Source organism: Lichenostomus cassidix, chromosome 2 (genome assembly GCF_008360975.1).
Source record: "Lichenostomus cassidix isolate B80296 chromosome 2, HeHo_3.0, whole genome shotgun sequence".
NCBI lineage: Eukaryota > Metazoa > Chordata > Aves > Passeriformes > Meliphagidae > Lichenostomus > Lichenostomus cassidix.
In genome coordinates, this window is record NC_139482.1 from 131,690,126 (window position 1) to 131,716,163 (window position 26,038).

General features: G+C 40.8%; 1 protein-coding gene across 2 annotated transcripts; it reads right to left on the bottom strand.

Annotated features, from left to right (window-relative positions):
• Nucleotides 1-382: 382 nt before the first annotated feature.
• On the bottom strand, nt 383-26,038 carry AZIN1 (antizyme inhibitor 1). Of its 2 annotated transcripts, XM_085053359.1 has the most exons (12): nt 25,747-26,038; nt 19,909-20,046; nt 12,720-12,917; nt 10,508-10,681; nt 10,080-10,252; nt 6,429-6,563; nt 4,859-4,940; nt 3,961-4,035; nt 2,732-2,897; nt 2,078-2,196; nt 1,687-1,901; nt 383-1,054 (listed from the first exon to the last, which is right to left on the bottom strand). In XM_085053359.1, the coding sequence occupies exons 3-12, from the start codon at nt 12,819-12,821 to the stop codon at nt 943-945; spliced, it is 1,353 nt and encodes a 450-aa protein (XP_084909485.1). In that variant the 5' UTR covers nt 12,822-12,917; nt 19,909-20,046; nt 25,747-26,038; the 3' UTR covers nt 383-942. The 2 variants fall into 2 exon arrangements, with proteins under 2 accessions (XP_084909485.1, XP_084909486.1); XM_085053360.1 differs by lacking the exons at nt 19,909-20,046; nt 25,747-26,038 and adding an exon at nt 11,652-11,822 and having other exon boundaries at nt 12,720-12,913.

Sequence of the window (26,038 nt, forward strand, 5' to 3'; positions counted from 1 at the left end):
CTTTTCAAATAAACGCTATTAAAAAAAGAGCTGAAGTTTGTGACAACGTGCAGAGTTGGACTAACCCATGCTGCCTCAGGGCACTGCATGCACACAAGCTGAGACAACCTCTCCGTGCACACCCATGCCTAGTGCAGGTTAGCTGTTTGGTGTGAAGAACTGAATCAAAGCTCATGCTCTAAAAACACACCACAAATTGCCTTTTAGCCTTCCAGGAACTTACATGACTTTCACTTCATACAGATTGATCAATCTTAAAATTTTCACTGTTTAACAAAAAGCTGAACCAATGGGCTAGAGAAAAGGCTTCTCAAACCAATCACATATACATCTATTTTATAGCTACCTGCCTAGTTCCTCCCAAAGTTAGCCTGAAAAACAGTAAAATCTACACAAAGTTTTATTGCAATCATACAAGGGATACATCAAGGGTCAAATACAACAAATACTATGATGCAATTTTACATTTATTAAACTACAGGTCAAAGCACAAATTTACACATTCTAAATACACTAAAACATCTAATGAAGTCACACTGGTCTCCCACTGACATTTGATATATCTGGGCAAAAGACAATAACTTTACAAGACTTTTCTAACAGGAATCCTTAGTATAAAAACTGTGTACTTGTATGTAAACTGTTGAAGAACCCAAGTGATGGGTTTCCATCTCCACTAAGTCATCCATTTTGTTGCATATTTAACGCTCAGGGGTTGAATGAACTTGATTTTAAATTTGGACACCATTATCTAACCCTCCCACCCCCCACTGAATTGTAGCTGTAGCTTGTTTTGCCTGGTCCCCATTACTATTATTATTTTTTCAAGTTTTGAAGAGAATGAACTGAATTCAAGATTGTTCCATTTCTTCCACATTGGAATGTTGACCAGACAAACTACAGACTTGCAACTGCAGGTCTAAATGAAGCGTTAATGCCTGTTTAAGCTGCAGTGGAAAAGCGGTCTTCCGGGCTCAGCTGAATGCAAGAAGGCACAAAGAAGAAGTTCTTCATCAATGTGTCTGAAGCAATTCCAGCATCTTGCATCTCATCCCTGCAGCAGAAAAGGTCAACAGTTTTAATGATGTGTTTTCAGGTTCTATTTGCCATCAGAAACCAGCCATAACACAACATTTGAAGCCAACTGCCCCCGCATGGCTTGGTCCCAGGCTCAGCAGAAGGGAGCCCAGCTGTGCCACTGCCTGGCACCCACAGAAATGCTGCCACTCTCCAGGGGTGGAAGCACAAGGCCTTGCCTACCTTGGCACAGGAGCAGTTACCAAACTGCATCACCACAAGAGCATTACTGCCCTTCCTGCCTATGATGGTGCCAACATCATGCACAAGCTGTGGTTACTTGCATTAGGAAAGTTGAAAGGTTGATGTTAAACAGCTTTGTGAAGCCAGTAAGACTTTACAACTACCACTGAACTCATAAGTGAGATTAGTTAGGTATTTTGCTTTCCTTTGTCATCCTTAAAGCAAAGTAGCCATTTTACCACAGAAATCAGTTTAGTCCCAGCAAAGTCAGACAAAAGAGACAAACCCCACCCCCCAAACTAAAAAGGCACATTCTTACATTCAGCATTTTCCTATATTTGGCATTGAGTATCATTTTTATTTGTAAGGATACACTTCTGAAGGAAGCAAAAGCAACCTTGCCACTGTGAAGGTTAATTTTCTTACCAGTCACTGAAAGACATCATGTAGTAAATCAGTGGCCTCTGATAGTCGTTAAAGGTAGACTGTTCACCTAAGGTACCAGAACCCATATTGTCAAAGATCAGCCAATCTCCAACGCTCAACTCAGGAAGAAGACAGTTTTCCACAATTTGATCAAGCTCATCACAGGATGGACCCCAAAGGCTGCTTGCAAACAGAGGCTCATCTTCCTTGTATTTCTATATGAAAATGATTGAGGCAATGCAGGCATCAGTTTATTGAATAAGAAAATTTTCAAATACACAGAAGGTTAATTTAATAAATAATATGCAATTATATATGCATGAAGTGTTAAATATATATTCAATAGACAAGGATAATAAGGACTACCTCTGAAGAATATGGAAGGACTCACCTTGTGAACCTCTGGGATAGTATTCAGTTTCTCAGACAATTTACTTGCAAAAGAACCATAAACACCATCATTTATGTAATATGTAAATACTGGCTCATCATCATTCCTGGTTTGCTCCACTGGAAGTGAAAAAAAAAAAAAGTAGTTGTCTAGCAGGCATGTTTTGTCATAAGTAGTCCTTTTGCACTCTAAAAAAGGAGTCAGCTGCTTTCTCCTGACAAGGGAGTTCCATATATACTGGAATAGGAGAATTACAAGCAGAGTAATCTGTATGAGACCAGATTATAAATTCAGCTATAACATTAAGTGTGAGGCTTAATAAAGCTAATACTTTCAGTAATAACCACTGCTAAGAATATAAATCTGGAGAAGCATCTTGCTCTGTAACATGTTTTTTATATTCTAATACAGAACCTTCTAACATACCTTCTCTGAAGCACCCAATATAGGTTTAACCCAGTAAGGATACAAGAAGTGCTCCACAAAAGTAACAGTGAGATACACAGACAACCCATAGTCAGAACCCAAAAGGCATATTACAGTGCAAGAAGCAGGGAATACATTAAATATGTAAACAAACTAGTCCATCCCAGCTAACAGTGGGCAGTTACCTGTACTGATTCATAACACAGAAAACATAAATCCAACCCTTACCTCCCGAAGGAAGAGGTTTATCATACTCAACAGTCTTCTTTGCAATGATGTTCACTGCCAGTGTAAATGCAGATGAAACATAGTAACATCCAGGCTCTGCAATCACATTAACACCAGATTCCTTAGGAAAGTAGACATCCAGCAATGGCCTGATGACATGATTAACCTAGGAAATTGAAGCCAGAGGTAAGACCAATGAACTCAGCTTACAGATGTATCAGATACACATACACTTCCAGTCAGCAACAGGTCTAGTCAGCATACCAAATGCTTACTCTGGTCCTCTGTTCTCTGAGAAGTACTTTTACCAGAGGTCCACAACTTATAAAAAAATATTTAATAAAACTGGTCATTCTGCTAAACACCGAAGATTGAGTACCCTGAGTCTGAGTACTACACAGTCTCTCTTCACAACCAAAATTCTAGCTGTGGTACACTCAAGACTGCACCAGTAATTTCAGTGTCTATCCAGCACAACAGATAATGTAAAATGACATGAACTCACAAAAACAGGCAAAGGCCCTTTTTGTGATCAGTTCTGAAGAGCATCATTAGAAACAAAATAAGAACATTAGAAACATTCTAAATCAGATATTCAAAGATTAACAGACGCTTTGGACAAGTAACAGAACCATTGGAGTTAAGAGAGAAAAAGCCCTCATTGCTGTTAGTAGCTCCTCGTTGCGTCACTTTCACTGTCCTGCATTCATGGAGTCTGTGTTTAAGACAACATAAATGTAAATTGATTATCCTGTTTTATGTGCCACTGAACACTAAAGGTGGCATTTAGGTCAAATCAAGACCTTTAGTTTTTAGTTCTTAAGCAAAATACTAGAGGTTTTCATCCATCCAGTAGCAATAGGGTTTATGATGCAAAGCATGCTAAGCTACCATGCCCCACACCATGCAAGAGTCACCAGCTGGACAACAGTCAGCTGCCAAAAATACTTGAATTACTAATGCTAGGGATGCTTCAGATAGCAATCTAATCTATAACACACTTAAGTCAGCATTCATCCAGTATGAACAGGATTAAAAAGTAGTAATGATCACCTCCAAGAACTGATTACACTATCCATGATCAAGAATACAAACTCAGCTATTGGGATCTTGAGTTACAGTCTAACACAGAACTTAATGTGTTTCAGCTATCAATTCAAACTAGTTTGAAGGTTAAGCACTTCATATTCTTAAAAATTAAGAGTTTCAACTTCCAACATATTGCATACCTCTTCCAGCTGAAGTTCTGAACCTGTGAAGCCCCCACCAATATCCAACATGTTCATCTTAAAGCCAAATTCTTCCTAAAATGCACAGGCAGAATGTAAGTACATGAACAACTGCAAATGCAAAAATATTTTTGTTGCTCCTTACTGTGATTGTTTTCTGTGTACTTATACTTTTGAAAATATTTAGCAGGGTAGGTCTAGTGAGGGAGTAAGGGTATAGCACAGCTCCACTAAATCTAGTAGCAAAGCATTGGAATGTCAATAGAGGTCAGTTACACAATTCTCTGCAACTCCCACAGCAATATCAACTCCCATCTTGTGGCTTTTGTTATATTCAGACACAATTTGCTGAACAGGGTGGTGCATTCTGACATAAGACAGTTTTAGGAATTCACAAATTATGTGACAAGACCACTGCAATGAACTTGCACAAAGATCAGCAAGATCCTCAATTTTATTGCCCCCACATGCTACCAACCACAGCTAAGGCACTAACTGCAGTAATAACAGTAAAGAGACTGTCTTCTGTTTAGTTTACAAGCTTCTCATAGCACAATAGATGCCAACATACAATTGTTCAATTTCAATGTAACTTAAAAGCATCAGTTGTGTGTTTGCAGGACTGAGATCTGAATATCAAAAAGCCTTGACCAAAAGTGGGAAACTGATTTAAATAGCATGCAAGGCTATTGCCTGTCAGGAGGATAATATTCATTACCATAATTAGGACAAAGTTAGTTTTACCTCTACCACACATTACAAGGGAGTATTTGGTCCCTCAGTAAAAGTTACAAAATAAATCATTGGGGATGGAAACAATGCAGCTGGTTTGTTAGTATGATCAGAATAGAATGGATCCTCTACTGTAGCAATTATATGTGTGCATACATCTACTTACAGCCATGTCAAACACACACCGAGCATCAGATATAGCATGAATGTACGTTTGCAGATCCTTGCAAGAGCCTGAAACATGAAATCTGAAAGAAATAAAAAACACAGTTAATACACTGAACAATGCAGCTTTCAGACCAAGCAAATTGTTTCACTATATAAAACAGCAACAAGCAATTAATTCCCAAGCATCTCAAGACAAACTTAAATGATAATACAGCAACTGTGCAAAGAATAAGCTCAGACCACCATTGCCTTCTATTCCACTGGATTTGCACTTGAGGATTGTCTTTGTCTAAATCCTAAGTAAGTCCCACAATATTCTCATCTTAGATAAATAAGAGTTACTGAATTTTTCAGTCTTCACTATCAAAGTGGCTAAAATTTGTTCTTCAGTAGGGGCCAAAGCTGCAGAGAAGTACTGATGCCTCCCACAAGCTCCTGAATCTCCTCTTGCTCCTTATTCAAAAGATTTAAGTACTGCCATATGCAGTTAGTCACTGAGATGCTAAAACAAGTGCCAGCATTCCCATGGGCTTCCTCAACAAGAGCACAGTGTACTGGTTCTAGACAGACCTTACACACACACGAGCCACAGTGTTCTCTACTCCAAGTGTACTCCTTTAAGGAATGCCATTTTGAGGCAAAGGTCACTTTTCAAACTTACTTGCATGAATCCACATATGGATTTTAAAATTATTTAAATAAAAATAATGCACAAGAGTCATGTGATTTTTACTAAAATTGGTTAAGATGTTACACAAAGAGGTATGTTTTATCAGTAGTATCTAATTAAGACATTTGTAATTTGTTTATGCTTTAACATCCATTTCAAACAGATACATTAAAACACTTGTTTAAATAATCAAAATCTGGCTTAATTTTTTTAAAATTGTCTCGATGACCCACACTTATTTGTTTGCTTTCCTAAAACAGTCACAAGCATAGATTTGTAGCTGAAGGTAGACAGAGGAGACCTGTGCATCCATTTTTCTCCTATATAGTAAAACATCTGTTAAGCTTCCAATGAAAATACCACAGATGATTTGTAAGAATTTGAAACACTAGGATTCATTCCTGCCACCTGCAAAGCAACAACTTACGAGTGTTTTGTCTTGATATGATCAAAGAGTGGCATAGGACCTTAACTCTTAGAAAATCTGACCCCATGTTCATCTTGTTCAAACTGTCCAACCGATTCCATGCTATACTAACACTTCTGTTATGCTCTTTATTGCTGCAAGAATACAAATCAAATTACCACAGAAGTTCAAGAGTTCAGTTAGAGAACAGGAGAGGCTTCCAAACTTACTTTTCATGCTGACAGAAGGATTTCTGACACTTTATTTCATATTGCTTTGATATCTGTAATAGTTACTTAGTTTCATACTAGTTTTTGATTGCAAGCAAAAGCTTGTCATTCTAAGTTGGTATTGGTTTGTCTGGTGGCTTTGTTAATTTTTTTTTAAACCCTGTAAAATAGCGTCACAGGGGAAAAATTCTTTCCTATTTTACATCTTAAGTACATCACACAAATATCTGCTCAGCCAGCAGACAACAATTAAGTTACTCACTTGACACCAACTATTTGGACTCCCAGCTCCTTAGCACATTCCATGAGGTGCCTACAGTTCTTCAGTGTGGTGCCAAACTTCATATTCATCTCCTCACCAGCTGTAATGTCTTCTGTGGCAATGTGCAGTAAGAGCCTAAGAGAAGGGGAAGATGATTTGGGCAGTTGGTTTACATCATCAGCACATGTGAAGCTTGAAGACTGTCAGAAGTGTGTTGATTATGTTGTCAGTACTCCAGCTCCATCGATGGATGAATCAAGGCAACCTAATAAAAACAACCCTGTACAGAGAAAAAACTAGCAATTAGGGGCTAAAACATGGAGCCAACAAGGACAAGGGATTTCGAAATGCAGCAACTAAGACTCTTGTAGCAGCAAGAGTCTGTTGAGTGCTGTAATAAAAAAGAATGTTACCTTCTAATGAAGCGTAGTTCCTCATAAAATCAGTAAGACTGTAATATAATTTTTCCCATCCCTGTCCTCCTCTCTAGCCAAGAGGCTCCCCTTCAGTCAGACACGTTAAACTCAGCAGCTGGAGAACACCAGGCAGATGCACTGAAAGCACACCCTGGCCATATCCCACCAGCTCCCCTTCTGGCTGAGCACACGGACTGAGGATGAAGGGGTTGGGTGGCCAGTCCATTCCCTGCCCCTTCTTCCAGGACACTGTAGAGCAGAGATGCAGAAAATACCATCTCTTACATTCTTATGTGGTGAGACACCTTCCTCTGCCTGGTCAAACCCTCATTTTGGATAGGTCTGGCAAACTGCAATACCAATGCTGGCCTTTTTCTATGTTTAAGTAACACTAGAGGGGCAAAAGCATGGTCACATCCAAACCTCTACAGGCATACTCCCAAACCTCACAAATTCAAATTGCTCTCCACTGCGAAAGTCATACCCCACACCCAAGAGATCAATTAATTAGTCATGAAGTAAACTAAACAGAGGTGGTGTCATGGCAAACATGCAGACTGGACAGAGCATATCACATGGGATGGGGAGTGTAAACAAGTGGAAACAAAGTCTGCACCCAGAATGAAATAGCTCTTTACAAGACAGGCAGCAAACAGAACTCAGCCTTGCTACTACAGCTGGCCTAACACCTACCATGACTTCTAGAAGTACTTTTCAAATGTTTAATGATGTGTTTAAAACGCATTTTATAAAGAGCAAAAAGTCCTAAGTTCTCACACAGGCTGCCCAGCAATCCTTGTTAATTTTAAATTTATACCATTTAATCTTGAGAAACTGTAACTAGCATCTCATTTCCTGGCTCTCCACTACAACAGAGATTTCTGTTCAAAGAATCTGTAGTCAGACAATATTTTGTAATGCATTTGGAAAAATGTGCTAGCTGTAACAGAAGTTGTTACAAGTCAAAGTCTTTAAAGTGTAAAAGAAAAATTCAAATCCATAACACTATGATTTGTAACCTCACATTAAGATTAATCAAAATCCCTTCATAAAGACATCCAGAGTTAAATTTATTGACAAATTCTTATGGCAGCATGTTAAATGAATCAAGATATTTTCCAATCTGACTTATAGAAATCTAGCAGGATCCTTCTTCCTGGTTTTCAGCCAGTCAGAGGAGGGCTAGAGGGTGATGTGTGCGTTAGGGTTTGGTCCTACTTTTTATTGTTAACGAAATGTTGATACTTGTAACAACCTTCCATCTACTGAAGTTCTTAGGACACCAAGAAGCTCAACAGTTAAAACTTTGCCTGGAAAAAATCTAAAGATACAATAAAGTAAAGCAATAGCTAAGCACTCCTTCCTGACATTTCTTATCTCAAAAAAAAAAAAATTTGCTATCATTTGAGTTGGTAAGTCTTCCAAAGCTAGAAATATCAGTTATAAAAAGAGATGCTCCACTCCCCCCCACCATTACCAAGTTTAGTGCACAGTTACACCGATTTTCAGAAAATGAAAAGAATCACATCTTCCTAAATATGATACCCTCAGCCAAAACATGCTGGCTTCATCTACACAAACAACCCAGCTCTAAAAACCACACACAGAAAGAACAAGGCTATATAGTGGCTTTGACTTTTTGAAATTATGCCAAGGAAAAGAAAGGAAAAAACTGTCACTTGAGTGTTAACATTAAAATCATCCGAGTAAGATAATTCCAATAAAATGAGGAAAAAATTCTATCCAACGAGAGAGATTGTATTTCTAAAATATTTAGACATCAAATTGCAGTTCTTTTGTAGAAATTGAGTTTCTTGCCCTTGGTAAACAGAAACTTTTGCAAATATTAGACAATGGGATCCTTGAACAGAAGAGTTTATATTGTTTTTCTCTAGCTCATGGTATTCCTTCATCCTGGCTCCCTGATTTACTATTTCTCTGGCCCAGGAAAAATATGCATCCTAACTTTTCTTGCTGTGGATGTTATCACAGACAAGATCTTCTGAAAGATGCTGTTAGAATCATGGAAATAAATCAACATAAAAACTAACAAAATACTAAACCCTCCAGTGAATAAGTGGTAAAACACTAACAGTGTAACAGTCAGCTTTAGCATTGCCAAGGCTTTCAAATGCACTAAGTATACCAGGGCCAGCAGTTCCAGAAAATTTATCATACATAACATTTTTACATGGACTAACATGGACTTCCTCTCCAGTATGCAAAGAACTGACAGACTTCCATGAGGATGAAGTGTAATTACCAGCAACAGCAATATTAACAGCAATATTAACTCTTGCAGTCTTGAACAAACAAAAAACTCCCTCAAATACCAAGCCCCCATTGCCCCCACCCCCACCCCCCAAAAAAGCCCAAACCAAAAAAAAGCCACAGTTTTGGGAGAAGACAATACTTTAATAATGACTGTTTAGAATCAAGGACTTTGTAAAGGATGTCAGGAATTAGTTTCTCCAATGTCATTTATGGAAAGCTATACCTTTAATCACTGGAACACACTGTAACTTTCACTTAGGCTCTTGACTCCATATTTCTTAAAGGCATGGCTCACAGCCAAAGCATTCTTATGTGAGGGATGTGATGTTAAATGACATGAATGCCTATCAGCCCAAGAGACCATGATACATTGGCAGCAATAAAATTGTCATACTTAACTGCAGTATCAGCTTTGACCACTTTTCTGTAGAAAGCAGCTGAGCTAATACCAAAGTGACTGAAAACAGAACTGGAGTCAAATTTCTCACTGTTTTAATCGTGTGGAAATACCTGTAGGTGTATTTAATAGACCTGCAGAGTGTGCCCAAACCCCAGAGGGGACCCAATGCACTGGTAGCTCAGCCCTGACTTTAGCCAGAGCCACTGCTATCCAAACTGAACTTCCTGAAAGGTAAACACTGAATTCACAGTGCAGCAGGAGGAAGATGTATTTGCAGATGAAATGCCAGACTTCTGAACTTCAACCACTGAAACTTTTACACGAAGATTGCTCTACAAAATCAGTTTCTCCCACAATTTCTCCCAAACCAAGGGCCTTACTATCATTAGGAAGCTGAGGGAAAGGTGCCATAAAGCTACTTTCAAAGGAGACTGAGGAGAACAGGTACAACTGATTTGCACCAAAGAAGCCACGTACTTCGCTTGCAACTCAAGCCACCCAGAATACAGGCAAATTAAGTTCCCCCCACATTAAAAGCAAAACCAGAATTTTGACACTTACTTGGCATTTGGATGGTTACGTGAAATTTTCTTCAGCTCAATATCATTGTCACAAGTCATGATGTTTATCCCAGCTTTCGCTGCATACTTGATCTGAGAAGCTTGCTTGCAAGGATTGGTGTATATGATGTTTTCAGGAGAAATGCCCAGGTCTTGTACCAATGCCATTTCAGACTGAAAAACAGGAGCATACCCGAGTTTGACAAAGTACACTGCACCATCTTTCCTAAAGGTTCATTAGATGTGCTCTACTACCACAGTAAAGAGAAAACTATCTACTGCTTATAGGGCAGAAGTATAGGTTTTCAACAGCCACTTACCAACAAGTTCACAGTTCAGATTTGATTTATAATCATGGCACTTAACACCAAAAAGATGAATTTAAACCAGCAGACATAGAAAATAAGGCACACAGGTAAGTAAACTTACTTTACTGGAACATGCAAAACCAACGCCAAGGCTCCCCAGAATTTCGAGTACACCTGGAGTAGAATTGCATTTCACAGGATAAAATGGCTTTATTGGTGCCATCACGTTCTGCCATTGTATGTTATTCCTTACAAGCTTTCCAAGATCACCAACATAAAATGCCTTTTTTCCAGTCTGCAAAAGGAAGAATAGGAAAATAAAATGTCTGAAATTGTAGTTTTGCTGTCAAAACAAACAACCCTAAGTCTTAAAGAATTATGTACCTTCTTTTTACCTGCTCTTAACTTTTAGATTCGACCGTGAACAATGTTTTTACTTTCACCGAGCAATTTGAACTAGTTAAAAAAAATCAAAGGTAATACCTACCACTTTAGAGATATTATGAATGCTATTTAGACAACACTCTGAGTTTCCTGAATAAAAGATTCTACTTAATGCCAAATGCTGATTTTATCTAAAAATACAGATTAAGTCACAAATTTCTTCCAACTTTTTATTTTCAGAAGTCTGCAACTATTTATAGGAAGAAAATCCACTGGGATGAAAGCTTCCACAGTCTCAATGTAATTTATATCTTATTATACATGGAATAAAATCTGATGTAGTAGCATTATTTTAACATCCAGCTAATAGCTTGTTTTACTGAAAATCTATCTGATCGTATTTTAGTTCAGGAAGTCAAGTTCGAGACTGTTCTTCACATCATTTGAACAATGAGTTTCAAAAATAATTTCAAGAACTAGACTGTGCTAAAGGTGACAGAATCAAGCACATAACCTTTAAGAAAATGCACTGACTTTTCTGGAACTGTTAAGTTCCCTTTGCACATCTGTTACGACATAGTGTTTTGCAATATCAAGTCACGATGTGGGTGTAGCGGACCGAAATTCAAACAGATAATTTCAGATTTGTTCGTAATGTGCACTTAGTAAAATCACTGTAAGTGAATGGCCTACTGTGTATCAATTAAAGACCATCACAAAAGATATGCTCGATCTGAATCGAGACTGTACATCAAATGTTAATTCTAGCACTTGACTTTCGCAGATATGAAACTAGATACGTTGTGGCTTATTTTATACAAAGTCTTTATTTCTGTTTAAAAAACACAAATAGAAATTCCATCGGGTGGAAGCATACTGACCCCCTGTACGGGTCACCAGCAGGAATGGGATCTGGAGCTTTAGATCCATGGCACAGGCCTCTACCCCTTGAGCTAAAGGAGTAAATGAAAGCAGCAGGAGGCAGCTATCCTCTGTGAGCCAGCCAGTGGTTGGAGACATGACATGTTGCCAGTAGTTTACCTATTTATTTGCTAGACAGAAAAAGAATATTAGGAATCAGGATTTGGGAATCCTACACCTGAGTTCAGAAGGCCATGGAATTTAGCTATTTGCTGTACTATAGTTGAGCACTTGCACATGAATATTAGTTCTGATAAACCAAGGGAAAAGTGAGCAACTCATATGTATGGCATATGAAGAATACAGGATTTGCTTAATGAAACTTTTTTAAAGCTTGCTCTTTCTACAGCTTTGTCTACAAAAGCTACATCTTCCTGCCTCCTAAGAAATGAGTGAAGCCTTATTAAAAAAATATTGTATACACAGAATTATTCAAGTTTCTTTCCAGTTGGTTGCTAAACTTCAGTAGCTTTTAGACAGTTTGTCTTGAAAGATAGCACCTCACAATGTGCTCGTACCAGAGTTTCCAGTGGGGAGAAGGGTAACAGGAAGATGCATAAATATAAACCATGATGGCCCACAGAAATTTTAAACATGGCTTTAAACTGGCTCAGCATACACATTTGTTGGAACTCTGCCGTATTTTCCGGGAAAGAACAGCAACAAAAAAGGTTCCAACTGGATACATCCACTTGCACAATTTCAGGTTCTTGATCTAAACCTCATTGCTAATAAAATCTCTTGGAACAATGAGGTGGGAACCTGTATTTTATTACATCAGCCAGACTACTTGCCTGCTAGCCTTACTCAGGGAGGTAAGAATTGATGCCCAAATTTCCCAAATAGAACTCTGCCCAAAGCAAGCAAACAGCAAAGAAGCAGAATTAGAAGAGGAAACTACTTCATAAGGTGAGTGAGGCTTAGCTGACTGTTCCTCTGTTGCTGTCAGCTCATCAGCCCTAAAATACCTTGACCTAGGTTTGAAGACTTAAGAGAACTAAATCAAAAGATTTGGAAAGCAAACTTACATGAGTATGTTCATAAATACAGTTGTCAATAACATCTGCAAGAGTTGCTCCTTCATCCAACAGACCAATGGAGTAATTTGCATCCTCAAGAAATCCTTTCATCTCAGCCGTATTCCACAAAGCCGACAGTCATAAACCAAGAAACACAAGGGATGGGCTTCCAAGCCTTAAATCCGGGTCCTTAAATTATGCAACAAACTGTACAAAGAAAACATGTGTCAACAGAAAAAGAGGCACAAAGCATACTAACTATGCTGCTATTTAAAAATCAGAGCTTTCTACACCTGATGTCCTACAAACAGTAACACACCCTCTACAAAAACCAAACATGTTTTTACCCTGCTCACTCTCCATTTGTCAGGGATAAGGATAGAACAATTCTACTGAAGCCAAGAAAAAAACAGAAGCTGAGTCGTTTAAATCTGATACTAGCTTCCAGAAACAACTGATGCGAGGCTCTTCTTGAGAAGAATTCCAGACTGTATGCACACTGATCTGCACTGAGTTTATTCAAACTATGAAAATACTGCAAGTGCAGCATAGTTGTACAAATGCCTCAGCTCTTCTCAAGTACAGCGTCTTAAGCAATGCCAGCATTCAAGTGTGCAACTGGAAGACTGTCAGTAATGGAACATTTCTGAATGTGTTATAGAAAACTTGTAGCTTATTGATGAAATGTTAGCACTGATACTTGTGTTAACATTCTATTTTTTTTATGCTAATTTATAACCACTGCATTTACACACTGTATTTACAAGACACTTATTTTGTTGTTCTGTTCATAACATTACCTACAATACTTTAAAACCCTCATTCCAAAAGAGGTTAATAAAAAAAGCCACTAGGCTAGAAGTTTTGAAAGTGATAATCTTAGTAAGTAGAATTGTCATTAAAATAGAGTAACAGTTACAGTCTAACTTTATTTGCATCTTGCTTATCCTCAGATCTTCACTGCAAATTAAGATTAGTTTAGTAGTTAGCAGTTTATAAGCAGAGCTTCCCAAAAGACCTGAATCAACAGTCCAAACACTGAAAACACTGTTAAATATAGTCTTAGAATACAGACTATTCAATCACAGCTAAAAATCAACAGACAGCGGAAAACTATCAACTGATTATGTACCTTCATTTGCCTCACTTGATGAATACAACAATCTGCAGTTTACATTCCATTAGAGCTGTGGATCTTGTTTAAAAGCAGCTTATTAGTTTACATCAACCCACTGACCACTTTTTTGTTTCAACTATCATCTTTATGACTAACACAAGATCGACCAAAACCATCTAGCCAACTAGCTTCCTTCCCTAAATGAATACCTAAGACTTTTAATCTCTCAATAGAAGTTACATAGTACCTGTAAAAAGAATGATAGTTGTTTTCTAAAGCCACCTGCACTTAGATTTACAACAGCAGAATTATTTTTCTAATTAGAAGTGTTTATAGAAACCACAAACATTACAGCTGAAAGCCAAAAATACTTCATTAGGATTATAAAAGTTAAGAGAGTTTTGGCTTCAAATCATCACAAGGCCATGGTATGAACTCTGTGTCATGTTTCATCTACCAGCTCTGCACAGTAAAAAAAATTTCTACAATTTGTAACATAGGTTTTGGTTAATGTTATCAACAATATGAACAAAGTTACTTTGCTGTAGTTTAATATTACCACAACTAAGCAGCAGTTGCTCCTGCTTGTCATTATGCCAAAGAACAGGAAAGGAGCCAGCAGGGTTTTATATGCTTTCTGCACAACTCAAACATGCCCCCTATGCTTCTTACAAGAGGAATTTACTGCCAGGTGAACAGTGGCAGCAAGAATATTCAGTTCTGTTCAGAAGCTGAAGACAAGTACACTGGGTAAGAAATACTTGTCTCACACATATAGTTTGAGTCATATGATTATTTAAGGGAATCCTGAAGATACAAAACAATCTCATATGAGCAAGATGATTATCACATTGATGTAAGGATTTAATTAGTTATAAAAACAATGACTAGATGGTAGATACTATAATAACCAGAAAAAAAAAGTCTTTAGTCAGTCATATCTCAGTGTGAGAGTAACAGCTAAAACTCCTTAAAATACCACCACTAAAGACAATCCTGTCATCTGAACACCACAGTCATCTTCATAAAATATCCATGGTTTTTAGAGGCAGAGGACCAAGAAAGTTTAGATATTTTTTCCCCCAGAAAGAAATGCTGGCATCAGCATTTTACTGAAAATTTGGTATAGCTCTGGAGTATTCCAACCATGAAGATCCAAAGAAGAAAAAAAAAAAACCAAACAGCAGAGTTTATTTTAACCTGATTTTTTTTTTTTACTATGACTTTAACAGCCTAATGCTTAACCAAGTTTTAAAGTACTTTATGCATCCTTAGGAACTTGCTGGCTGTGTAATAAACACATTATGGTTTTCTCCTACAATAAAAGTAATACCCGAGAAGAGGAATAAGCAAAGCCATAGTGGACACTTGCAAGCACAAACTGATTTCTATTTTCAGCAGATTATTCAAAGGTAGTAAATCTATTAACCATTCCAAAACACCAACTGTTTTAATACTTTCATGATACAGAACGTTGTTAAAATTTTTCAAATATGTTTTGTGTTGCATCTAAATTGACACAATTTTTTAGGAGATCTGATTATGTCCTATAACTTCAGATGTTCATGAAAATTTCATGGCAGCATTTTGACACGAACTGAACGGGATGAGCTTCCATGATTGTCCTTCCCCTCCCCACTCACACCTCACCAATATATTGTAAGCACCTGTAACTCCACATGTTGGAAGTCACGGGGCTGGTGGAAGCCTCACATCTGAGTTTTTTATTGTTTATTCCAAGTTGGGCAATTCCTATATTTCTGATCTCTTATTAGCAAGCTTTTAATTCCCTGACATATTATACAAACTTCAAGAAGTCTGAAGGTAAAACTAAAGCATTTTAGGCAATTATTGTATATAAGGGTACCACTTAGCTTGATTTTAAAATTTTAGTTGAGATTATCCAGTAAGTCAGTTTTGATGAAGATTATTTCCTAAACCAGACTTGTCTCCTCTTCATTCACCAAAAAGCACTTTATGGTCAAGAGGCAGGACCAAAAGGAACATAATGCTAGTAGAGATTTAATGACATAGACTGGAACAAACCATAAACAACCTGATATAACTTCTCCCAGGCTGCTAAACAGCAATTCCTTTTTCTAAGCACATCCAAGACATAGAAGCTTTTCCATTTAATAAAATTAACCTAGTAGAAAAAAAAAGCTAACATTTGTTTAACAACTACTGTCAAATTTCTCCTTTTTTGAACAAATTACATCTTTTCAGACTTGATAGGAAGGATAGGAAGAATATTCTTAAGAATTCTTCAGAAGAAAAATTCCTAGGGGCACTGCTACAGCACCACTACAAAACAGGGGATACCTGAGAAACATTTCTTTAAGGGGTTAATACCTCACAGTAGGATTTGGAACTCTGCTGTCACCTTATTCTATCCTGACTGGTACCCCTCCTGAGGGGAAAGGAGAATCAATGATAAAATTTGCAGAGGGCAATCTAAAGGATGGTTTAGGACTTTTTTTTTAATGTCTGTAAGATGAGTCAGAAATCATTAGAGTACAGAGTTCACTCCTTGCTGGAAATGCTGACTTCCTGCAAGTCATTATTTGACAGACTTGGTGTGGTAACACCACCCATTTTCGCACCTGAAATATTAGTCTGCACAATGCTCCAGGACATATATTTTAAGTCAAACAAAAGCTGTCAAGTGGTATGAGACTTCTACATAGGCATGTAATTGCTTTCTTTGAAGTCAGCCTTACATCCTCAGGCTCTTTACAGTTTAACACAATGACTTTCCAGATGAAGAACTCTAAGATAAAAGTGTACATATTTAAACACTGCAATTACTGCAGACATCTGGAATAAAAGAAAATGAAAATTCTATAAACAGAGTCTAAACACACACTTGTCATATGTAAGCATCTGCAACACACACAATTTTTGTTTTTTTCTTTACATTGTCTGAACTATATGTTGTTTAGCCTAAGAGAAGAATTTAAAAGACCCCAAACACTTATAGGCTTGGTTCTTTCATTAAAATCCACCTCTGCAAAAAAAGTCTCTGCAAACCAAACAGGCTCCAAATAATGCCTTTCAAACCACATCTTATTAAACAAAAGTATTTATGAGATACAATTATGCAGATGCAAAAATCAAAAAGGGATAAAAATGCATTATTCTCTCATTCACTGCAATACCAATTCTTCAGGGGTAACAAATCAAGAAAAGAAACTTTTGGTCACTGACACTGGCAATTCAGTACAGAACAGGCACACTAGAAAAGTAGAAATATGAGTCCTCTTTTCAGTGCAGTAAATACCTACTTATAATGGAAGTACCTTTAAAAAAAATACTCCAAGATGCCATTTCACCAACTTGCATCACTGTAATTCAGTTAGCTGAATGCAACTACTAACCTGCTGATGGAAATGCTGAAACAGGTGTCTTTTTTTGGCATTACTCAAGCTACCTCTCAGTACAAATCCACTGGGTTTGTGTACCTGTACAGCTTAGGTCAGTTGCATCCTATTTAATTCTCTCAGTAGCATTCTACTCAGTTAAATGAGCAAAGTAGCAAGGAACAATTCTGCTGAAGCAAGGAAAAGGGGTAGATACTGAAAAAACAATGCCCCATGCAACATCTTCTACAGGAACAAGAACCTCCTTCTGTGTTCTTGAAGTTTGACTACATTATTCAGAACCAATAAGCTCACAAAGCTTACAAAAGAATGATCACTCTTTCAAGTGCACATATACTTCTGTGATACCAGACCAGCACTTCTCTATCACAACAGTGCAAACAGTCACTTCCCCATCCTATCTTCTTACTTGCTTAGTCAGTGTTAGTATTTGACTTCCCCATTGCCCCCTAAGACTCCAAGCTCCCAGCCCTCCTGTTCCCCAGTTGCCACCATCTCCATTTGCACAAAGTCAAAAGAGCTTTCAAAGTCAGCCAGTCCAGGTAACTATTGCTTCCACTAGGCATAAGCAGGGCTTGTTAATAGATCAGACTTCCATTGCTAATTCCCATCATTTCCAATCAACCAGATGGGGCAACAAATACAAGAGATTTTAAAGGAGCAAGGCTTCAGGCCACACTTGCCAGACTGCTCAGGGAGTCAGTGCTTGAAGAGCACACAGAACTAAACCCCAAATCTTTCCCTGGCACTGTAACACAAGGAAAAAGTGGCATGGAGAAAATTATAAAAAGGAAGCAAGTTTAATGGAAGTATAAGTACACCTTCAGACAGAAAATTTTTATTTTAGTACTACTGGAACATAACATTACAGTTATATTTAAAAGCTCACTTGACCTTTTTCCCATTAAATCACTTTGCAAGTTGAACAAGACTCAAAGTACCAATTAGCTCTCTAACTTACATCTTAGCTGTGTTAGAGGCAATGATCTGTGTTTCAGCACACTGAAACAGGTACAGATTTCCTGGCAAACACTACTGCTACTTACATCACCACTACATTCAAAACTGAATTACTTTTATTTGTGTACAGTACATTATTGCTGAACACATAATAGATCTAAGCTCAAAATAAATATGTATTATCTGAACAGTCAGCTGCAAATAAAGCAAATCCAGGGGCATTTCTAGGGCAAGCTATACCTTGCACAGTTTGTCACAGCACAAGTCTACCAGTTAGAGAAGGAACACCTCAAAGGTTAAGAACTTGCCACAGCCAAAATTCCCTTCAGAACAGTTTTAGAAATTAAAATGCATCTATAGTACCTTAAGATTTTATACTTTATTCACTCTTTTCTAACAATTCTTCTGCCTTTCCTACCTTTTTGCTACTTTATTTTATCCCTGTTCAAGTGGAAAATGTCATGCAAGAGTTCTACCCACATAGAAGAGGGAACCAAAACTTAAAACTGAACAGGAGAAGCAATTTTCTCAGCTATTTTGCTTATAAAAACCACCCCTAAAACATAACACTGATATTCAGAAAATTCTCACTGTTAACTGAATTCACTTCAATAGAGTATACAACTACAAAGAACTAGATTATGCAGCTAATTCAGTAAGTTTTAAACAAAACAAAAAGAACATAACCTCTGGAGATAAAGCCAGAAATCATGATAAATCAAGTTCATCCTGTGCCTCAGCTATTGCGGTATTTTCAAAGAGCAAGTTTATCTACGTTAAATACCTTATTAGGAGGCATACTAATACAACTGGCATTTGGAATCTTTGTGGTCTTTAAAAAGTACCTGGCTCAGTAAGATGCACTTAACCATTTGCAAGTTCACATTATAAAGCATTATATAATTTATAGGTACTAAGCCAAACAAAAACGCCTTCAGCTAGACAGGAAAAAAGTAATACTGTATAAATACTGTATAAAGTCAGCTTAAATGCATTTGTAATATCTGAGTTAAGACTATTGTTAAAAACCACATCAGACTATTTTAAGTTAACAGAACATGATAATCACACATATTTCAGAGTCTTCTGTGCTCCTTAAGATCAGCTAAGTGCATTCATTTGTTTTCCATTATCATGGTCTTGTTTTTCTTTAGTAACTATTTGCCACTTCAAAATATAAAGGCATTTATAATTGGTACACATTTTCCATCCAATATTAAATTCTACATTCTACCGTAACCCCACTACAACTATTTGTGGAAGTGGATAGTAATTAGCAAATAATGGAGACAGGCATTTGGGAAGGCACACCCTTCATGATCAGCCTTAGTTACTGTTCACAATAGCAAATTTGAACTATTTCAGTATAAACTACTTTAAGAAATACAGTACTCAGTAAGTCATAATTTGATGTGGACAGTCATGTAGTTTATTTCATTACTTCAGAATTACCACTGAGAGACTGAAGTTACAGCATTTTATTTTAGGATTTCTGCAGCCAACACCCCTAATTCAGAAAAGTAGCTCTATTTACCAAGTTTACTGCAGAACTCCCATCAGATAATTGTATTGAGAAAGGCATTAGATGAGTAAAATATATAGTCCCCCCTCATCTTGAATGAAAGTCCTATGTAATTTCCATAATCTACATCCAGACAGTTATCTTGCCTATCAAAAAGCCAATACAAGCTGTATTTTTGCAAGTGCTTATCCTCCTACATACAGATGAAGAGACACTTACATGGACAAGTTAGGAGATGGAACCCTACTATCATCAGCTAGGTTCCCAAGGTGGCTCAGCGTTGAAGTCGAACTGCTCTCTATAAAGCACTTCTCCTAAGCCTTCTGGATAGTTGTAAACTTGATCAGAGATTTTGCCCTGTAGGGAGAAAAATGCACACAAAAATAAATTTCATAGCCAGAACAGAATAAAAGCTTTATCACAAAACATGTAACAAATGCCTTTTGAGTAGTGCTTTTAAGGAGGCTTGCAACACCTCACCATGTTTATAATCACATCAAACACCCAGTTTTCAAGAGTTTATATAAACTCTGAGCCAGAACAAGTCAGATGTACAAAGAACTGCTAAAACACATGAAACTGCTTGTTTGTACCTCTCTTTCACAGTCTGAACTGTAAGATTTTCAAAACTAATGGCAAAGAGCTCTACATTATCCCGCTGCAGGGTAGTATGCCTTAATACTGGACTACTCTCCCAGAAGTGTTTTTAACCCTGTAACCACTGCATTCTTCCCCTCCCCACTTCCTTTCTATTTTAGAATTCCCTTGCCACGTTCTTTCTCCCTCTGCTGTGAATGAACACGGCATGTGGGTGAAAAAGCTATGTGGGTGAAAAATAGTGCTTTATATAGTGAAACTGAACACCACACAGACAAATCCAGAAATGAACAAGACGCTCAAAACAAAGAAACTTATGCTTGCCTTCAGGAATGAGGAAACATTTTAGCCGGCCCTTAAAGGCTATTACACACATCACCAAAGCAGAATTTTAAAGTACAAGGCTAGCTTACTCAAGGTAAAGCAATCACACAAATCAGCACAATGAACATAAAAGCAGTCAAAGGAAACATTTATTAGCGCTGTTCAGAAGTTACTCCTCCTAAAAGTAACAGTAATTTTCATGGAATTTAATACACTACCAAACTGGTCACATGTAAACCAAAATACAACAAAATTTCTACAAATTTACTGTGATATATGGCATGAAACATGAAATGTACCAACACATTGCAAAAACAAACCTTTGCTACTTTCATTATGTAAATGATACTACAAGGGCTGACTACAAAAGCCTGACTTCTGGGAATCGCCCAACACAAGACCATCTTCACAGCCACGTTAAGTAAACAAACTCCTGAAATGTACTTTTCCACTTATACCTGCTATTGGAAAGCTAAACTAGTATGCACTATAAAGTACTGCATGACACTCAGAGGTAATGCAACTTGAGGGCAACTTTTACAGCAACTCCACAGAGCAATCCCTACAGCTTTACCACATAAATCAGCATTTACTAGCATGCAACGTTAAAACAAACCTCAAAGCTTCAAAACTGAGATATTACAGAATTTTGCCAACTAGAATTAATGTATATGCATTATATTTAATCTATCCTTTTCTTTCACTAAAGCAAGAAGTCAGCAACATTTAATTCTGCACACAACAGTTTTACAAAAGGAAGGTGTTGCCAACTCGTAAAATTAACTAGTAGTTACAATATTTCCTACTGCTGCTCTCATTATACTCAAGAATTCACACAAATTTTCCAGTGATAGGAATTAAGTTTACTTTCCTAGCAAAACAAGCCATTAAACACAAGTACTTCTAGGGAGAGCACACAACCTTCAGTGCAAAACTTAAAATGCCATGCTTCAGCCAAATACCACCTGCAGTATTATGCCAACAATAGTCTCACATGTCCCAAGGAGGAAAGTTTACAGTGAAAGTTCCTGTGGAGCTGGAATGAAACCTGACAATTTTCTGTAGCAACAGTCAACTTTGAACGGTGCCAAGTTCTAACTGTCTTTCAGAATTTCTTTTAAATGAGACTTATTTATCATACACAAACATATGCAAAATAGTCTGACTGCTCTCTTTTGTGCAGGTTTGCAGATTCTAAACATTCAGAGGAAAATGATACAATTGGAGTTTTTCCAATCACAGTCATTTTAGTCTACTTTAACCTGCAGAAAGAGGGAGTTTCCTGTAGAGTGGCAGAGCTGGGCTACCATTTTAAGTAGGAGTGTGTTAGATGTCCACAACCCACATGGGCAAACAGTTTAACAAATATTGCATTTGTTACCAGTCAAAATGAAGCATTCCTTGTTTAAGGGTTTTAAAGTACATATAAAAGCATTCTTTGCTAAGCAGCAAGCTTTGAGTTGTGGGAATCATTAGCAAGGTGGCCCTGCCTTTTAATACTCAAGTGATACCTACCTGCATTTATTTTTCATCTGTTAGTATACTCTACTAGCAGATGCCTAAAGTTTGACTACAGCTCAAGCAACAACAGTCACAACTCACCTGAGGACCGAAATCACTCCCAGGTGTCCACAGCACATAGTTTTGTCAGAACACCTGCATCCCTGCAGCAAACCCTATGAGTGCCCAGCAGGCCACTTGGGCTGGGCTTTTTCCAGCTTGCTGGCACCCCTCATCTCCCCATGTGTGATGCCAACAGGCCTACAAAACCAGTCATCAATTTTTCAGCTCCTTGGAAAAAGAAAAAAAATCCACTCATCTGCTTCTGAGAAGAGACCCTTTAATGGCTTGAGCTAAAATATCCATTAACCAAAACCTAAAAATCTAGAATTACGATGACCTTGCACATTTACACCAAGTGACAGACTTGAAGGCACCAAAATTACTCTGGTTCACAGAAAGACCCAAGTATTTTTGAGTTACAGTAAGTCTCTTCCAAATCAGGGAGAGGTCACTGTGGCAAGGGGATCCCCAGGGAGAGAGCAGGTCCTGAAGGAAGCACAGATCCTTGACGAATTCTCCCATCAACCACACTCTTGCTCCTGTGCTACATCAACAGTATTTAGAGCTGAAATTTACCATTATACCCAAATTAGTGCATTACACAATTAAGCCTTGCTTTCAGGAAGGGACAGTCTTAATTCTCCTCCAGAGCACTCTGTCTCCCCTTTAATTTGGAGAGATGGAATCATTTCCAGAACATAAAGCCCAGTGCTGCTGCAATCACACACCTGCACCAGCCTTCCAGGGAGCAGTGAGAGGCACAAGCTCTGGGTCCAGGGGCAGGCTGCACTGCTGAAAGCAGTAATCCTGCCTCTTGCCTCCAGTAAAACTGTGCCCACAGGAGAAACATTCCCACAGCTGTTCACCACCAAACAACACCCTCCCCCCCTCAAGACCCTCCTTTTCTGGGGTTTAACAGCCTTCCCCTGGAGCTCAATGCCCAGCGGGAGGGATGGGGGAGAGCAGGCCGGCTGGCTGCCTGCCGGGGGCTCGGTCTACAGGAGGCAGAGAAGAGAGCTCACCACAGCCAGAGGCACACGGGGAAGGGGCTGCCTTGTCACAGGCATCAGCCACAGCAGCAGCAGCATTGTTCACACGGTGACAGGAAGGAAAGAACTAGACTGGACCAGTCCAGACTGGAACAAACCCCTCCTACCATCACCATTATTCACAACCCCCACCTCCCCCCCAGCACCACTGCCTCCCACGTTTATCCAGGGAAGAATAGCGGGCAAGTGCAGAATCTTCAGAGACAAAAATCTGTCAGCCAGGGAGGGCAGAAGAAGTGGGTCAGGACTACCCCCCACCCCAATGCCACACAAGAGACCCAGTCACGCATCTGACTAGATGGATAGGCAGGTCTACGGTGCTTTATTGGACGTCACACAGTGTTTTCATTCAGGATGGCTATAACCGACTGGGACTACACAATTGTATCCTGGTTATTCACTGGAGACTGCTGCAGAGGTCTGAACCGCAGTGCTTCTCCAGTCTACAGGGACAACAAGGCAGCTGTGCAGGATTTTGTACTGCAGGAGATACACGTCAGAAAGGCTCAAAAGAAAATTTAAGCTCACTTTCTTTCCTCTTCACCACAACCAGGTATGCCCCCAGCACATATATGCATCTTCATGGGCTCAAAATGAGCCCAGACTGATGACTGGGAAAGACCTGCAGTGCTATCCAGTACCCAGCCATAACAGTATCCTCTTCAGCCACAACACCACGATCCTGCATTTGCACTGTCCCACTTACACATGCATGACCCCAACCCGCTCACCGTGCCTTCAGCTCCCCTACAACCAGGAACAGACACCTCTGCTGATCTCTCACCTCTGTAACTAGTTATGTGCACCTCTGCTAACCTCCTACCAAACAGGGTACTTGCACTGCAGCCAACACTCACACACTCCAGACACCCCAACACTCGGCTGTGCGCACTTTCCACACACGAATTCCGCTGGCAGCTGAGCAGGAACCAGACCCTCTTCTCCATGCTTTCCAAAAGCCACTAGTACAGCAGTGGCCAAAGGGACCACAACATGCGGGCAGAGGCAGCCAAGCAAGTTGAAGCTCAACCAAGAGACCTCCAAAAGAACCGGTGGCACCAAACCTGCTCCTGCTACACCAACGGTCTGACCAAGGGGAGGGGAAAAGCGTGTGCCCGTGAGATGACCAGCGAACACCCCGGGCAAAGGCAGGAGACTAATAACGGGAAGGAAAGGCTCTCTTTCCACATGCCGGGACACCCCACGGCCCTCCTGCGTGAAGGCGACTTGTTCCGGAAAGCGTCACTTGTGCAATGCTCTCACAACTCGTGCGTTGCTCTGACAGCCGGCGCTGCCGCCCTGCTCCTCGGCGTGGCCCTTGCTCTCCATGCCGAGGGGAACAGGTGAGGCCTCGTGCAGCCGCAGCTCAGGTGAGGGGAAAAGTGGAGCATGGCAGCGGGAGCCCGGATGGATAATCACGCTCACAGAAGCACAACATGGCCCCTGAGAAGCCGGCGAGGAGACGCCGCGGCCATGCCACCAGCACTTCTCCAGCCTCTGCCCCCGCCAGGCTGCCCAGCGCCGAAACCCGTCACACACGGCTGCTCCGCCCGGGCTCAGGAGAGCTTCCAGAGCGCGGGTCACACGCGGAGAGGGACCCTCCGGCACCCGCAGCGCAGCCTGTGCTCCCTAGCCCAGGCAGCTGCCACACGGCAGCGGGCAGCCCTTCTCTCTGCGGGATCCAGGCGAGGACGCCCCTCGCCCCCCGCTCCCAGGCAGGGGCGCCCGGCGAGGGCAGCAGCGCTCGGCGGGCACGGGTCTCTAGCCGCGGGCACTGCCCCGGCTGTGAGGGGGAAGACTGCACAGCCCCCCTCCGCAGGAATCCGCCATGTTAGGGCGGCCGCCAAGCCCCCGCTGCCTGCGGAACCGGCGGCCCCGCCGCCCTCCCGCGTCCCGGGGACTGCGGGAGAAGAGGACCGGCGGCACCGCCGCAGCGTTCGCCCCGATGCCCGGCCTCCGCTCCCGCCCCGTCACCGCTCGCACGCAGCGCTGTCCGCCATGTTAGCGCGGCGGCCGTTGACCCTCCGCCCGCCGCCGCCGACACCCTCCGGGCTGCGGGGGGTCCCGCTGCCCGCCCGCACGGCCCCGCACTGCGGCCCCGCACCGCCCGGCGCGCCGGGGGACTGGGGGAGCTCCGGCTCTGACTCATCCTAACGCTCTCCATCTGCCGCCGCCGGTGGCAGCCGGTCTCGCCCCACGCCGCCGGGCGGAGAAAGGGCAGCGGTAGGAACCGGCCCCATCCCTAAACCTCCCCAGCAGTCACCACAACGGTACTGCCCGCCGGGTGCCCCTCGGCCCTTTCCGGGTGCCACCGCTCCCCGTCCCGCCCTGCACTGCCCCGAGCCCCAGCCCCCGGGCAGGGGGAACCCCCTCTCGCTCCCGCCCGCCGCCGGTGTCCAGGGACGCCCCGGCTCGCTCCGGAGCTCGGGGTGGGCGTCGCCGCTGCTTCCCTCCCTCCCTCCGTCCCTCTCGCCGCCTCCCCCGCGGGCGGCGTGAGCCCCAGGACCCCTGCTCCGGTACTCACGTGAGATAACGGCCCGAAAGATTTGGTAAATCGTCTTCTCTTTTTAGGCGGAATTTTTAAAGAGGGATGTGGGAACCTACAGCAGAAATACAGGCGGCGGCAGCGGCGCCTTCCAGGGCCATAGGCTGCGGGGGCGGCCGGCGGGGAAAGCGCAGCGCAGCGCTGGGACCAGAGGGCACAGGCGGAGAGAGACAGAGCAGGAGAGGGCCGGGGGCTGCGGCAGCGGCGGGCGGAGGCAGGAGCGCGGCCGGTGAGCTGCGAGCGAGCGGAGAGACGCGACAAGGAGAAGAGC

Bases quoted from the DNA above. Each gene is read 5' to 3' on its own strand.
- AZIN1 (XM_085053359.1), bottom strand. From the start codon at position 12,821: ATGAAAGGATTTCTTGAGGATGCAAATTACTCCATTGGTCTGTTGGAT. The intron at 10,253-10,507 runs GTAAGTTTACTT...CCTGTTTTTCAG, and splicing joins GTTTTGCATGTTCCAGTAAA to TCTGAAATGGCATTGGTACA. The intron at 1,055-1,686 runs GTAAGAAAATTA...TTTCTGCTGCAG, and splicing joins ATGATGTCTTTCAGTGACTG to GGATGAGATGCAAGATGCTG.